Raw genomic sequence first — 17,550 nt, 5'->3', positions numbered from 1 at the left:
CCAACAGGACAATGCACGTCCGCATGTATCCCGTGCCACCCAACGTGCTCTAGAAGGTGTAAGTCAAGTACCCTAGCCAGCAAGATCTCCGGATCTGTCCCCCATTGAGCATGTTTGGGACTGGATGAAGCGTCGTCTCACGCGGTCTGCACGTCCAGCACGAACGCTGGTCCAACTGAGGCGCCAGGTGGAAATGGCATGGCAAGCCGTTCCACAGGACTACATCCAGCATCTCTACGATAGTCTCCATGGGAGAATAGCAGCCTGCATTGCTGCGAAAGGTGGATATACACTGTACTAGTGCCGACATTGTGCATGCTCTGTTGCCTGTGTCTATGTGCCTGTGGTTCTGTCAGTGTGATCATGTGATGTATCTGACCCCAGGAATGTGTCAATAAAGTTTCCCCTTCCTGGGACAATGAATTCACGGTGTTCTTATTTCAATTTCCAGGAGTGTAGTTGCCTCTGTCATGTTTGTCGGATTGGGTGTTAACGCATTTATTGCTTGAAGTGTAACGGTCGAATTCCTGAAATATGTTTTTATTTTGCCTATCATCTTGAGAGGCGGTATATGTGTAATGTATTGTATATTTTATGTAAGACTGCATTTCATGGGTTTTTATTTAAATGGTCATTTTAGTATATAAAGTTGCCACCCTTCCACTGTAAGAGTTTTCCGTTAAAAACAAGTTGCATTTTCGGTGGCAAGTAATTTTTTCAATGTTAGTGTTTTGTACCATTTCCATCCCTCCTACGTGGTGCATCGTTTATATGCTTGTGCTTGTGTGAGTTGTTAAAATTTTTAGTTTAAAGTTGTATGGTGTGTTGCAGATTTGCACCAGTGTAGCCTTTCAGAGGTTGTTGTGAGCGGTCGTGACTACGACCGTGTCAAAAGGGAGCGGCAAGGTTCTCAGCCCGAAAGCTCGTGCTGTCAAAATTGGTTCTTTCTGACTCTGAATAAATTGTAACTTGATATTTAGAGGGTGCTTTCTGATTATAATTTTAAATCTGTTTAAATCTTTCAAAAAAAAAAAAACAAACAAACGGGGGGCGGGGTGGCTTTTAGGAATTTGTTTTCAGCATTTGCCCACTGGCAACTACTTCCACGCTCACATAGTGTGAATAAATGTGTTAAGGTTCTTGATGAATCGCTAGTAAATGAAGTAAATTCTTAGGAAAAGGTTTTGAAAGTAAATTCACGGTTCAGTTAGCGTTACTTTACACTAGCGATCGGGTTTGATTTGAATGCCCGCTATAGTTTGATGACATTTCTTCATCTCTTTTTCTGGAAAAGAGAGTTTTATGTCAGCATATTTCAGCCAACGGTTAATTTTCGCCTCGGGCTAAGTGCGAATCTGTTGCGGGGCGCTTAACAGCCCCGGGAGAAGCCGCACTCACCTCGAGGAAGCGGCGCATCTTGTCGGAGCCCTCGGTGTGGTCGAGGTATCCGGAGAGGCGGGGGGCCAGCCACGCCAGCCAGGGGTGCAGCGTGAGGAAGCCGCCCGTCGTGTCGCTGGACTTCTGGAACTGGAGCGCGGCGCGGCCCATCTGGCGCGCCGTCTCGTCGGCCGAGCGCGGCAGCCGCGACCCCGCGTACACCGGCAGCAGGCCGTTGACGAAGACCGGCGTCAGCACCTCCGGCAGCAGCACGCTGCTCGCGCCTGACGACGGCCGCACCACCGCCTGCCGAAACGCCACACAGCGCCGCTTGTAGCGCAGTCGCACACACGCCCGGCGCGTTTCATTCGATAGCAGCGCGTATAAGACAGATCTGGCCTTGTAACACCAGCCAACACGGCTGCTGACATCAGTCATAGGATAAACGTTTTTTCATTTTGGGAAATGCACACTTTTACATTTCTGAACATTTAAAACTAGTTGCCTATATTTATAGCGCTTTCAAATCTTATCAAGATCCCTCCGAATCCAGAATGAGATTTTCACTCTGCAGCGGATTGTGCGCTGATATGAAACTTCCTGCCAGATTGAAACTAAAAAATGTGTGTGAAATCTTATTGGACTTAACTGCTAAGGTCATCAGTCCCTAAGCTTACACACTCCTTAACCTAAATTATCCTAACGACAAAGACATACACCCATGCCCGAGGGAGGACTCGATCCTCCGCCGGGACCAGCCGCACAGTCAATGACTGTAGCGCCTAAGACCGCTCGGCTAATCCCGCGCGGCCAGATTAAAACTGTGTGCCGGACCGAGACTCGAACTCGGGACCTTTGCTTTCGCAGGCAAGTGCTCTACCATCTGATATATCCAAACACGACTCACGCCCCGTTCTCACAGCTTTACTCCCGCCAGTACCTCGTCTCTTATTTTCCAAACTTCACAGAAGCTCTCCTGCGAACCTTGCAGAAGTAGCACTAGATTTTCACTGTGCAGCGAAGTGTGCGCTGATTCTGGAAACATCCCCCAGGCTGTGGCTAAGCCATGTCTCCGCAATATCCTTTCTTCCAGGAGTGCTAGTCCTGCAAGGTCTAAGGACATCACACACATCCATGCCCGAGGCAGGTTCAAATCAAATGGCTCTGAGCACTTTGGGACTTAACTTCTGAGGTCATCAGTCCCATAGAACTACTTAAACCTAACTAACCTACGTACATCACACACATCCATTCCCGAGGCAGGATTCGAACCTGCGACCATAGCGGTCGCGTGGTCCAGACTGTAGTGCCTAGAACCGCTCGGCCATACCAGTCGGCCCCGACGCAGGATTCGAACCCGCGACCATAGCAGTCAGGAGCTTGCCCACTCCGCGAAGCAGGACTGGCACTGTGCTGTGCAGATGTGACAGCGGGTATAATGCGATTGTTTTGGAACACTGTGTTCAGCGAACATGGCCTCCACAGCAGCCGACCCCAATGTGTTCACATATTGACCTAACTCCATCACCAATTACGACTGAAAGTGGGTACGGAACCGAGACTGGAGCGTGGATCAGTGGAAACGCATCGCCTGGTCGAATGAATCACGTTTCTTGCTGCGCCAGGTCGATGATCATGTCCGGATACGCTGTCATCCAGGCGAACGGGTGCTCAAAACATGCACTGCGACACAGATGCAGGTCGTTGAGGTCAGTATTATTCTGTTACGGACATTCACCTGAGCTTCCATGGGGCGCGTGATAGAAGGCACCACCATAGCTGTGGACTTTGTGAACATTATTGGAAAACAGCTGCATCGCTTCACACTTGATGTTTTCCTCAACGGTGATGGCATTTTTCAGCAGGATAAGCGTCCGTGTCAGAAGGCGATAATCTTGCTACAGAGATTTTAGGAGCTTGCTAGTGAACGCATGTTGATGTCTTTGCCACCAAATACGCCTGATCTGGACCCGGTGAGAAACGCCTGGAATGCTATTGGGTACCATCTCTGCGCCCACGAAGCGCTGGGGAATTTCTTGATCTGCGTAGATATTTGGTGCTGCACACCTCTGGAAATCTACAGAAGACTTGCCGAATCCATGTATTGCGTTCCAAATGTGAACCAACAGACTATTGAGCAAATGGTTGTAATAAGTTTCTTTTAATTTACGTCTATGGTCACAAACTTTTTGTTAAAAGATTACCAATATCGGTCTATAATGACCATCATCAGATCTGCAGCAAAAAATGGGAAAAACAGAAATACACTCGCAGATTGTCTACAGTTTAAGAACAATACATAGACCACAATGAAAAATACTACTGTGTCCCCCCTACCCATCTCTACACCCTTCATCTCCTTTCCCAATGTGGCTTCCATCAACTTCCCCTCCCAGATGATGCCCACTCTCCCTCCATTTATCCCTCCTATCAACTCTGATCCTCACCCCCCCCCCCCTTCTTTCCTCTGTCCTTTTCCTGGGCTCCCTCTTCCCCCCCCTTCCATCCTGTTTCTCCCCACCTAACCCTTCCCTACCTCCCCCCCCCCCCTGAGTCCTTTTGTATTCCCCTCCTCTGCCTATCCCCATTCCCTGTTGCGCCTGCGCAGCACCCCTCCCCCTCCCTCTTATGGGTCCTCATCCTCCATCGGCTCCTTTCCCCCCCCCCCTCCCCCTTCGTTTTTCCTCTCCTTTCCCCCTTTTTATTTTCCCATCATCTACCCAGGTTCCCCCCACCTGCCCTCGGCTGTGGGATGTCATATTCTCAAACTTTTTAGTGCAGTCTTCAAGTGAATGTTCAGTGTTGTTCGTCTTTGCGAAGTGTTGCGAACAGACATCACGCTGTCACTGGGTGTGAATTTTATGTCTCTTGCGAACAGAAACCAGACTGTCGCCATGTTTTTTTTATTGTCTGTCTATTATTTTACTTGTCTGCTTCATATGTATTTTGTTAGCATCATCATCCCTTTGTTCTATGTTTTAAGTTACACGATTTTTTCGCCATGTTACCATTTAAGTCTCCGATTTTGTCGCCTGTTTTTATTATTTATTAATCTTCATCTTTTTGAAAGAAATTCTGTGGGCTGAAGAGTGGCTACTAAGCTGCTGCCAGCCCGCCCCCCACCGGTAGAAATCGAAACTCAATAAAGGAAAAGAAAAAGTACTATTGATAAATACATTCATTTGTGCACCTTAAGTATGAAGGGGCATACCTGTTTTATAAAAACAAACTCCTAATGTACTGCAGCCATAGTGGCGTCGTCAAACGTTAAATGCAGAATCAAATATATATAAATAATACCATTTGCCCGAATCATGTTGTCAGTAGCACTACTGTTCAAAAAAAGCTGCCGTACAGTAGCCACCAGATGTCGCTAATGTCGGCATATACTAGTTTTCAGTGATTAATTGAACAGCGTAAAATGAAAGGGGACAGTAGTTGAAGTCTGTAATGAGCTTATAACGTATAAAAGTCATTACAGTAATAAAAAGGAACGAAAAAGAACACGACAAAAGTGCCGCTCCTTTAGATTAAGGTTTAAAGAACACTCACAGGCACGGAACAAAACTACATTTATCTGATACTGGTCATTCCACAGGGAGCATTGAGAAATGCATGCGTATTCTTCACAGAGTGGAAAAAGGCCGTGCTCTTAAAATGCTAGAGGAGCTTGAAATTATAAAGTAAAGAACCAACAAAGCTGCTTAACTGGCAGAGCGACTTTGTGGCCAATGCCTAGTTTGCTTTGTTTGACAATGTTTTACTCTGATTACTGCACGCCTCTGGTATATATAGTGTGTTGATAATTTCACCTAGTATTGAGTGCTTCACATATTTACTTCGTTTTCGTACGTTTTACACATGACTCTAATATTTTCTTGTTCCTTCTCTGTTCATTTCATAGACTGCATTAACTAGTGGGTCATCCACTTTTACGGAATTTTAGCATTCTTCTCTTGCAACGGAGTGCCGCAGCGTACGAGGGGGCCTCTGCCGGGTCACGTTCCTCTAACCACTTCCCGCCTGTGCGGAATTCTGGAGTTAGCGATAACAGAGGGCTCTGATTATGTGCAGCACTATGTTTTCTTTCATTGTGGCTCCTTTAGCGATTTGTTTTATGTTGTTTAATATTATCCAGTGCACTATCAAAGGTGTTTATTATTTATGTCATTATCTAGAATATTTAACAATCTTACTTTTGTCCTGTGTTTTCATTGCTTTTTATTACTGTAATGCCTTTTATACGTTATAAGCTCATTAGAGTCTTCAACTATTGTATCTCCCCTCCCTTTATTTTCGCCGATCAATTAATTATTGAAAACTAGTGTATGCCGATATGAGCGACATTTGGTGAACTTACAACACAAACATCTTGTGGCTACTGTACGGCAGCTTGTTTTGAACAGTAGTGCTATTGAGAACATGACTCGTGCATATGATGTTATTTTTATATATTTAACGATGCTGGATCTGATTCTGCATTTAACATCTGACGATGCCACTATGGCTGCAGTACATTAGGACTTTAATTTTATAGAACAGGTATGCCTCTTCATTCTTAAGGCGCACAAATGCATATATTTGTCAGTAGTACTTTTCATCATGGTCTATATATTGTTTTTAAGCTGTAGACAATCTGCGAGTGTATCTATGTTTTTCACATTTTTTGCTGCAGATCTGATGATGGTCATTACAGACCGAAACCTGTAATCTGCTAACAAAAGGTTTGTGACCATAGAGGTAAATTAAAGGAAACTTATCGTATATACGGGTCACTGTTTTATTCGCGGCAGTGTCGCAGCTTGGCAAATGGTTGTAATCGTTTGGCTCATTAATGTGTCAATGATGGCAGCTTTAGAACAATCTCTTGGAAAAATTTCTGCATACGTCCATGGGCGCAGCTCATGGCTCAAATCGAAAATATCATATTTTTAAATTGTTGGAACATTCGAGTCTCGGTCCGGCACACTGTTTTAATTTGCTAGGAAGTTTCATATCAGCGCACACTCCGCAGCAGAGTGAAAATCTCATTCTGGAAACATCCCCCAGGCCGTGGCTAAGCCATGTCTCCGCAATATCTTTTCTTTCAGGAGTGCTAGTCGTGCAAGGTTCGCAGGAGAGCTTCTGTAAAGTTTGGAAGATAGGAGACGAGATACTGGCAGAAGTAAAGCTGTGAGGACCGGGCGTGAGTCGTGGTTCAGTAGCTCAGATGGTAGAGCACTTGCCCGCGAAAGGCAGAGGTCCCGAGTTCGAGTCTCGGTGCGGCACACAGTTTTAATCTGCCAGGAAGTTTCATATCAGCGCACACTCCGCAGCAGAGTGAAAATCTCATTCTGGAAACATCCCCCAGGCCGTGGCTAAGCCATGTCTCCGCAATATCTTTTCTTTCAGGAGTGCTAGTCGTGCAAGGTTCGCAGGAGAGCTTCTGTAAAGTTTGGAAGATAGGAGACGAGATACTGGCAGAAGTAAAGCTGTGAGGACCGGGCGTGAGTCGTGGTTCAGTAGCTCAGATGGTAGAGCACTTGCCCGCGAAAGGCAGAGGTCCCGAGTTCGAGTCTCGGTGCGGCACACAGTTTTAATCTGCCAGGAAGTTTCATATCAGCGCACACTCCGCAGCAGAGTGAAAATCTCATTCTGGAAACATCCCCCAGGCCGTGGCTAAGCCATGTCTCCGCAATATCTTTTCTTTCAGGAGTGCTAGTCGTGCAAGGTTCGCAGGAGAGCTTCTGTAAAGTTTGGAAGGTAGGAGATGAGGTGCTGGCAGAAGTAAAGCTGTGAGGACGGGTCGTGAGTCGTGCGAAAGGCAAAGGTCCCGAGTTCGAGTTTCGGTCTGGCACACAGTTTTAATCTGTCATGAAGTTTCATATCAGCGCACACTCCGCTGCAGAGTGAAAATCTGAGTCTGCTGGAACATTCATTGGCGACAGGGAAGGTCTGACCGCAAAGCAACTTGAAACACTTTGGGCATCGTAACAGAGGGACACTGCTGAGTAGCTTGGCAACCAGATGGACATGCTGGACTCCAGACGCACCTGGTCCTCGCGGCCTCCACGGATCAGCTCCACCAAGTCTCGCAGCTCCGCCGCGATCTCCGCCTCCAGTTTCTCAGAGCGGCGGCCGAACCCGAAGTCCCGCATGTTTCTCAGCGAGAAGCGCTTCTGCTCCAGCCAGCGAGGGCCCTCTGTGAAGAAGATGCCTGCGGAAAGGCGACAAACGTGTTCGTAACCGGCGTCCTGGAAGTTAGTTGTCACTAAAAAGAATAGATCTTTAAACATTTTAGACTGCACGGTTACAGGCATCGAAGGATGTAATAAGAAAGAATTGGTTGAGAAGGTACCGAGCCATAGTTGTAGCCTGTCCCCAGCTTTCTTCACTATTGAACTTCCTGGCAGATTAAAACTGTGTGCCGAACCGATACTCGAACTCGGGACCTTTGCCTTTCGCGGGCAAGTGCTCTACCATCTGAGCTACCCAAGAACGACTCACGCCCCGTTCCCACAGTTTGGAAAGTAGGAGACGAGGTACTGGCAGAAGTAGTGGGGACGGGGCGTGAGTCGTGCTTGGGTAGTTCAGATGGTAGAGCACTTGACTGCAAAAGGCAAAGGTCCCGAGTTCGAGTCTCGGTCCGGCACATAGTTTTAATCTGCCAGGAAGTTTCATATCAGCGCACATTCCGCTGCAGTGTGAAAATCTCATTCTGGGTTTGTTCACTATGTCCACTGGGCAAGCAGTAAATGAAACTACAGAGAAATTTGGAAAGTTGATTAAAGTTCAGGGAGACGAAGTTAAAACTCGGAAGCCTGTCGACGACACTGAAATTCTGTCAGAGAAGGAGTTGGAATACCACTCGAGTGGACTTGATAGTGTCTTAAAAATAGGTTATAAAATGAACATCAGCAAATTAAAATGACCGTAATAGAATGTAGTTCAATCAAATGAAGTGATGTTCAGAGAAATAGTTTAGGAAATGGGATATTAGAAGTAGTACACGAGTTGTGTTATTTCAATAGAAAAAATAACAGACAATGGCCGAAGTAAAGAGGACATCAAACATACGAGGGTAATCCCAAAAGTAAGGTCTCCTATTTTTCGGTAAGTACAGAACTCTATGTGGCAGTTGGTTACACTGTTATGAAGAGTACTTCACGCGCTGTGTGTAAATATGCACACGCCGCGCTGAGGCGCTCAGTCTTGGCTTGGCAGCCGTCGAGAATGGAGCTCCCGCTGGATGTTACCGCCAAGTGCGGGTTGCGCGGCAGTTATTCGGTTTTTGAACGCAAAGGGCACTTAGCAGATTGAAATCCGTCGCCAATTGACGGAAGTGTATGGTGAGTCGTGCACGGAAGTTTGCAGCTGGTCGGACCGAAATTCACGACGAACAAGGGAGCGGGAGACCGATTTCTGAGGAGACTGTGTTGAAGGTTGAGCAAAGCATGCTTGAAGAGCGGCGTATCATCCTGAATGATCTCTGCACGTTGGTTCCTGAGGTTTCAAAAATGGTTCAAATGGCTCTGAGCACTATGGGACTTCACTGCTGTGGTCATCAGTCCCCTAGAACTTAGAACTAGTTAAACCTAACTAACCTAAAGACATCACAAACATCCATGCCGGAGGCAGGATTCGAACCTGCGACCGTAGCGGTCTTGCGGTTCCAGACTGCAGCGCCTTTAACCGCACGGCCACTTCGGCCGGCTCGCACCTTCCGATTTCTATCTGTTTGGCCCAGTGAAGAATGCACTCTGTGGAAAGCAGAACATCTATTTTGGGTGGTTATTGATGTAGCAAGATGTTAACTCTGACGAGGACTAATAGGGTACCATCATGCAGGCATGTACCCCCCCCCCCCCCCAATTAAGTTGCGTAAGGCAGTCGCATTGAAGGGAGATTATAGTGAAATTGTTGGACATCATGCAATATTCCCCCTTCAGTACCTACAGTTTTATGAAGTTCCGATAGGTAGCGGCGATAAAGGTAGCCTTCAAAATGCCGTCTGTGACGGAGGTGCGTTCCAGGCAGAGAGCTGGCATTCAGTTTCTTTTGCCGGAAAACCAGAGCATCGTAGATATTCATAGGCACTTGAAGAGTGTCTGCAGAGACTTGGCAGTGGACAGCAGTCGCTGGGCGAGGCGTCTGTCATCATCGTAACAAGGTCGTGCGGAACTATCCGATCTTCAGCGTAACGGCCGGCCTCACGCAGCTGTTACTCCTGCAATGTTGAAACGTGTGGACACTCTCATTTGAGGTGATCAGCGGTTCAGAATGAGAGACCCCAATACTCAACAGGAAGAAAGATCCCTTATCATTTAGCTACGAAATAGCAGGTCAGCAACTGGAAGCAGTCAATTCCGTAAATTATCTGGGAGTACGCATTAGGAGTGATTAAAAATGGAATGACCATATAAAATTAATCGTCGGTAAAGCAGGTGCCAGACTGAGATTCATTGGAAGAATCCTAAGGAAATGCAGTCCGAAAACAAAGGATGTAGGTGACAGTACACTTGTTCGCCCACTGTTTGAATACTGCTCACCGGTGTGGGATCCGTACCAGATAGGGCTGATACAAGAGACAGAGAAGATCCAACGGAAAGCAGCGCGCTTCGTTACAGGCTCATTTAGTAATCGCGAAAGCGTTACAGAGATGATAGATAAACTCCAGTGGAAGACTGAAAGAGAGACGCTCAGTAGCTCGGTACGGGCTTTTGTTGAAGTTTCGAGAACATACCTTCACCGACGAGTAAAACAGTATATTGCTCCCTCCTACGTGTATCTCGCGAAGAGATCATGAGGATAAAATCAGACAGATTAGAGCCCACACAGAGGCATACCGACAGTCTTTCTTTCCACGAACAATACGAGACTGGAATAGAAGGGAGAACCGAAAGAGGTACTCAAGGTGCCCTCCGCCACACACCGTCAGGTGGCTTGCGGAGTATGGATGTAGATGTAGATGTAGAATAATGCACATAGATTTCAGGTGTGCTGCGGGGGAGTATCGTAGGACCGTTGCTATGCACAATATATATAAATAACCTCGGAAGTTCACTGAGGCTTTTCGAGGATAATGCTATAGTATATGGAGAGGTTGTAAAAATGGTAAATTGTACTCAAATGCAGGAGACTCTGCAACGAATTGACACATGGTGCAGGGAATGGCAACTGAATCTCAATGTAGACAAGTGTAATGTGCTGGGAATACATAGAAAGAAAGATCCTTTATCATTTGGCTACAATATAGCGGGTCAGCAACTGGACGCAGTTAATTCCAAAATTTTCTGGGAGTAGGCACTAGGAGTGATCTAAAATGAAATGACCACATATAATTAATTGTCGGTAAAGCAGATGCCAGACTGAGATTCATTGGAAAAATCCTAAGGAAATGCAGTCCGAAAACAAAGGAAGTAGGTGACAGTACACTTGTTCGCCCACTGCTTGAATACTGCTCACCGTTGTGGGATCCGTACCAGATAGGGTTGATAGAAGAGATAGAGAAGATCCGACGGAGAGCAGCGCGCTTGTTACAGGATCATTTAGTAATCGCGAAAGCGTTACGGAGATGATAGATAAACTCCAGTGGCAGACTCTGCAGGAGAGACGCTCAGTAGCTCGGTACGGGCTTTTGTTGAAGTTTCGAGAACATACCTTCACCGAGGAGTCAAGCAGTATATTGCTCCCTCCTAGTATCTCGCGAAGAGACCATGAGGATGAAATCAGAGAGATTAGAGCCCACACAGAGGCATACCGACAGTCTTTCTTTCCACGAACAATACGAGGGTGGAATAGAAGAACCGATAGAGGTACTCAAAGTACCCTCCGCCACACACCATCAGCTGGCTTGCGCAGTATGGATGTAGATGTAGATTACACACATCCACGCCCGAAGCACCGAGCTTGTAGATGTAGACGTCTCTGTTGGTAGTGCTGACACACTCGTCACAAGTTGGAGTTCTCAAAGGACTTTACTTCCTTATCCTCCCTACAGCACGGATCTCGCACCTTCCGATTTCTATCTGTTTGGCCCAGTAAAGGATGCACTCTGTGGAAAGCAGAACATCGATGTTGGGTGGTTATTGATGCAGCAAGATGTTGACCCTGACGTGGACCAGGCATGTAGGCCCTCCCAATAAAGTGACGTCAGGCAATCGCATTGGACGGAGATTATATTGAAAACTAGGGTTTTGTAGCCAAAAGAGTGGGGAATAATGTGGTGAATCCTGAATAAAGCCAACCTGCTTTCGGAAAAAGATGCGTTGTATTACTTATTGCACGCCCTTTTAGCCACGAGGGTAATCCCAAAAGAAAGGTCTCCTATTTTTTTATAAGTGCATAGACCTGTTTATTTCTACAATGGTTTACATCAGTTTACAGCTTGGACATTTAGCTATTTTTCGACAGAATCACCATTTCTGTAGATGAATTTTTGTAGACGCTGTTTCAGTTTTTGTATGTCCATGTCGTACCAGCTCGCCGCCATGCGTTTCAGAAAGTTATGAACCTCTTCTTTCATCTCGTCGTCGGAGCTGAATCGCTTTCCGGCCAAATGTTCTTTTAACCCATGGAACAGGTGATAGTCACTGGGCACCAAGTCAGGACTATAGAGAGTGGGTGGGTGATTGTTCCACTGAAACTGTTGCAGGAGAGCAACGGTTTGCCGAGCGATGTGTGGGCGAGCGTTGTCATGGAGAATGTGTACGCCATTGCTCAACATTCCTCTTCTCCGGTTCTGAATTACCCGCTGAAGTTTTTTCAGAGTCTCACAGTACCTGTCAGCGTTAGTTTTGGTCCCAGTGGGTATAAAGCTGACCAACAATACCCCTTTCCGCTCCCAAAAACGGTTGTCATGACTTTTCCGGCAGACTGTGTTTGTTTGAATTTCCGCGGCTTCGGCGAAGAAGGATGCCGCCAGTGGCGTGATTGTTGATTGGTCTCAGGTGTAAAGTGGTATGCCCAGGTTTCGTCACCCGTGACAATTGAATCCAGAAAGTTGTCCTGTTCGGTTGCAGGGCGCTGAAGAAATGCGCGGGAAGCATCAACTCGTTGCCACATGTGGTCCTCAGTCAGCATGCGTGGCACCCATCTTGCCCCCACCTTCCGGTAGTCCAATGTTTCCGTAAAAATTCTGTGAGTGGTGCTTCGAGAAACCTCAGGAACCGACGTGCAGAGGTCATCCAGGATGATCCGCCGATCTTGCTTTGCTCAACCTTCAACACTGCCTTCCCAGAAACTGAAGGTCTCCCGCTCCATTGTTCTTCGTGAACTTCGGTCCGACCAGCTGCACTCACTACACCACTTACGAACATTTTTGACATCCATGCACGACTCACAATACACTTCCGTCAATTGGCGATGGATTTCAATTGGCGCAGTGCCCTTTGCGTTCAAAACCCGAATAACTGCGCGTCTCGCACTTGGCGGTAACATCCAACGGGAGCTCAATTCTCAACGGCTGCCAAGCCAAGACAGCGCCTAAGCGTGGCGTGCGCATGTTTACACACAGCGCATGAACTCTTCATAACAGTGTGACCAACTGCCACACAGAGTTCTGTACTTATAACAAAATAGGAGAATTTACGTTTGGGATTACCCTCGCACTAGGAAGTCTTTTTTGAAGGTAGTTGTAAGAAGTGAAGACTTATATGGAAATGAAATGTCTCCGATAAGCAGAAGAGAAGAAGAAAAATGTGGTGCTGCCGAAGAATGCTGAAGATTAGATGGGTGGATTGGATCACTAATGAAGAGGTATTGAATCGAATTGGGCATAAAGGAAATTAAGACCCAAATTGATTAAAAGAAGAGATCAGCTGACAGAGTACTCGATGAGGCATCAAAAAATAGTTTGGTAGGGGAGGTGGAGGGGGCTATAACCGTAGCGGGAGACCAAGGCTTGATTACAGTAAGCGGGTTCAAATGGATGTAGGTTGCAAAACTTATGCAGAGATGAAAAGTTGGACAGAGTATGGACTTGCTTGGAGGGACGCATCAAACGAGTTTTCAGACTGAAGAGCGCAACAGGGAGCAAGATATGACAATGCGTTATTTACCTTTAGAGCAGACAAATTTCAACAACTGATGGCAGGACCTAGTAGATGAAATTTAGTAGTAGGGTTGCAAATCAATTAGAATCTACATCTATATTTATACTCCGCAAGCCACTCAAAGGTGTGTGGCGGAGAGCACTTTACGTGCCGCTGTCATTACCTCCCTTTCCTGTTCCAGTCGCGTCTGGTTCGCGGGAAGAACGACTGCCGGAAAGCCTCCGTGTGCCCTCGAATCTCTCTAATTTTACGTTCGTGATCTCCTCGGGAGGTATAAATAGGGGGAAGCAATATATTCGATACCTCATCCAGAAACGCAGGCCGGCCGAAGTGGCCGTGCGGTTAAAGGCGCTGCAGTCTGGAATCGCAAGACCGCTACGAATCCTGCCTCGGGCATGGATGTTTGTGATGTCCTTAGGTTAGTTAGGTTTAACTAGTTCTAAGTTCTAGGGGGCTAATGACCTCAGCAGTGCTCAGAGCCATTTGAACCAGAAACGCACCCTCTCGAGACCTGGACAGCAAGCTACACCGCGATGCAGAGCGCCTCTCTTGCAGAGTCTGCCACTTGAGTTTGCTAAACATCTTCATAACGCTATCACGCTTACCAAATAACCCTGTAACAAAACGCGCCGCTCTTCTTTGGATCTTCTCTATCTCCTCTGTCAACCCGACCTGGTACGGATCCCACACTGATGAGCAATACTCAAGTATAGGTTGAACGAGTGTTTTGTAAGCCACCTCCTTTGTTGGTGGACTACATTTTCTAAGCACTCTCCCAATGAATCTCAACCTGGCACCCGCCTTACCAACAATTAATTTTATATGATCATTCCACTTCAAATCGTTCCGTACGCATACTCCCAGGTATTTTACAGAAGAAACTGCTACCAATGTTTGTTCCGCTATCATATAATCATCAATAAAGGATCCTTCTTTCTATGTATTCGCAATACATTACATTTGTCTATGTTAAGGGTCAGTTTCACTCCCTGCACCAAGTGCCTATCCACTGCAGATCTTCCTGCATTTCACTGCAATTTTCTAATGCTGCAACTTCTCTGTATACTACAGCATCATCCGCGAAAAGCCGCATGGAACTTCCGACACTATCTACTAGGTCATTTATATATATTGTGAATATAGTGAAGGATCTACAAATAGAAATGAAAATAGCACAAATTAACTGTAAACTAATATAAATTATATTTTGGACAACTGAAGACAGTGACAAGATGAGTTACAAGCTAAATAAACAGAGAAGTAAATATGATCTGTAGTGCTTTTTTTAAAACTGATTTCAGGTGTGTTTGAAAAGAAAATCTTTCAAGCAGTATATATTACGAGTTTCGATTTGTGGTAGTGAGGAATGAAGATTTGATACATAAAATATTTAAAAAACTGCGAGTTGGAAACTTCCTGGCAGATTAAAACAGCAGCCCGAACCTGGATTTGAACCTGGAACTAGCCGGCCGGAGTGGCCAAGCGGTTCTAGGCGCTACAGTCCGGAACCGCGCGACCGCTACGGTCGCAGGTTCGAATCCTGCCTCGGGCATGGATGTGTGTCATGTCCTTAGGTTAGTTAGGTTTAAGTAGTTCTAAGTTCTAGGGGACTGATGACCTCAGAAGTTAAGTCCCATAGTGCTCAGAGCCATTTGAACCATTTTTGAACCTGGAACCTTCCTTTTTGTGAGGACGCCAGTACTTCTCTCTCCTATGTTCCAGACTTTCCAAAAGCTCCCCTGAACACCTAATGGCAGTAGCACACCTTCAAGACATAACACATTCCGATGCAGAGTGTCTCTGACAACAACACGTGTCAGATGAACACCAGATAACATGCACCATTCAGATGGGGTGTCGGCAAATGATTTCCTGTTAGTATCTTGATGAAATCTCCTCTGATTACCAGCCGAAGTGTGACGTTGTGTTGTCGCAAGATTTCGACGAGTTTCCTGTTACTCTTCTTCAGGTAAAGTGTCCTCTGCTGACGGCCCAACAGGTGGACCAGTTATCTGACTCTAGAATAGGGGTCAAGGCTGGCGGCGGTAAAGGGATGGCGGGTGGATGGGATCTGGGCCTCGATTGCTGGTACTGCCTGCCTATTCCTCACCAAGACTCGACACCATACATCCTCCATAAGCCACTCCCCACACTCTTCCATAGGCACGCGACTGACCCACCTGTTGGACCTCTGCAGAGGAGTCTGTGGTCCAGTGACTATATCGGAACGAACTGGACACGAACCCAACAGTTTGCCTGAAGATGGTGTGCAGGAAACTCGGCGAAACGTTTCGACGACACGGCGCCACGAGTTGGCTGATAACCCGTGACGCTTTTATGTATTTACAGCGCTGAGAAAGCAGGCATTGCTAATCCTATTACTTGCTCGTGTACAATCCCAGTCCACAAGTTAATAAATGACTGTTGCAGGGCCGGCCGCAGTGGCCGAGAGGATCTAGGCGCTTCAGTCTGGAACCGCGTGACCGCTAAGGTCGCAGGTTCGAATGCTGCCTCGGGCATGGATGTGTGTGATGTCCTTAGGTTAGTTAGGTTTAAGTAGTTCTAAGTTCTAGGGGACTGATGACCTCAGATGTTAAGTCCCATAGTGTTCAGAGCCATTTGAACCATTTTGAACTGTAGCAGGTGACCTGTGAGGATTATAGCATATGAATTTTCGTCACTCCAGAGATGGGTGTAATGATAGTTGAAAGCCCATTCTCATCCGACAAAGGTCTCATCCGTGAACATGGGAAACTGTCTGAAATTTGGCAGTGCTGTCATGAGCCGGACAGTCTCCTGACAGCAGCGCCGGCTTTAGGGTGGGGCGACTCGGGCGGTCGCCCTGGGCGCCGGGGCCCAAGGGGCGCCACGTACTAAACGCATGTAAAAAAAAAATTACAATTTACAATCACCCATTTCGCGAAACTAAAATATTATTCAGTCTCATTCAACATACGTCGCTGATCTCACGAATGCGCGATGAATTCGGGGTAGCAGAAGAGAAATCATGCTGAATGCAATCTTCGTATTGTCTGCAACCATCCATGTTTGACGCGGGCTAGCACGGGCTCTACCAAAGCGCCTCTCTTATTTGTTTCAAGAACTGCAACAAGGAAGAGCCCATGCAGCCGCACCATCTCTCGTTTACAACAGAAACTACCGGTCGCTCCAAATAAAAGAAAATACAGACTGTGAAATATACATTACATTATGATTTAATTAATACGAATGTATTTATATCGAATATTTGTGACTTAATGACTCATGTTAATTAATTAATAGATCATGCAAAGCGTGCACTGCATTCATAGAGAATTCTCCCCTAACTTTCTGAAATAATACAGCGCCAAACAATGTTAGACTGCATATGTTGGCAGCGCTACGATTTGCACCCGCATGCCAGTAATTGTCAGTAAGAGTCGGAGGCAGCGGTCATGTTTTCGTGGCTGAATAATTGTGAGTGAAACGAGTGTCGTGACTGTGTCAACATTTTAATTTTCTGGTAGGTGCGAAAAACATTTTTATCTTTCAGTTCAGGTTTTTTTCTAGTTACGTCTACTGATAGGTGAATTTCTTTATTTGTTATAGATCGAATATTGTGGTCGCGAAATAGAGCAGTGTCCAAGCAATAATTTGTCAAATTATTAAATCATGCCAGAAGAGAAGGAAATGATTAAAAAAAAGCTTTCTGGTTCAGAAAATCGGAAAAGAAAAGCTGAAAAAGAAAAAGTTCTTGAAGAAACTAAAAAGCACATGAATATTTATAAGTAACTTAAAGGAAATTCTAAGGCAAATACTTCAGATATTGAATCAAAAGTCCATGTATCAGCAAATATTTCTTCAGACTGTGAACAATTATACACAAAAAATATACAATCACCTATTGAAGGTGATCAAATTGACCAGCGCAGTACATCTTTGCATGAATCCTCTGATATTTCTCCAAGTCAAAATCAACACATGACATCTGTGGTCGATGAAAGTATCAACGTTCTTGCAATAAAAGAATACAATGTTTCTGATGTAGGTACGTGGCCAAAAGTACTTAATGCTAGAGATATAGATCGCATTATAATATGTGGACCCTCACAAGTATGTCTAAATAACTTTCCAAAAGATGAAAATGGGCGTCATTTCTCTT

The 17,550-nt window shown here is 45.9% G+C and overlaps 1 protein-coding gene across 1 annotated transcript in view; it reads right to left on the bottom strand.

The window, feature by feature from the left end:
- LOC126428351 (probable cytochrome P450 304a1) overlaps positions 1 to 17,550 on the bottom strand; it is a 124,670-nt gene that overhangs the window by 44,516 nt on the left and 62,604 nt on the right. The window contains exons 3-4 of the mRNA XM_050090283.1: positions 7,410 to 7,573; positions 1,399 to 1,683 (exon numbers count right to left, since the gene is read on the bottom strand). Of these exons, the coding sequence (XP_049946240.1) occupies positions 1,399 to 1,683; positions 7,410 to 7,573 (449 nt within the window). The remainder of the gene's footprint in view (positions 1 to 1,398; positions 1,684 to 7,409; positions 7,574 to 17,550) is intronic.

This window comes from Schistocerca serialis, chromosome 12 (genome assembly GCF_023864345.2).
Source record: "Schistocerca serialis cubense isolate TAMUIC-IGC-003099 chromosome 12, iqSchSeri2.2, whole genome shotgun sequence".
NCBI classification, from domain to species: Eukaryota; Metazoa; Arthropoda; class Insecta; order Orthoptera; family Acrididae; genus Schistocerca; species Schistocerca serialis.
Note: the sequence above shows the minus strand (reverse complement) of the source record. Positions and strands in the feature narration are given on the sequence as shown.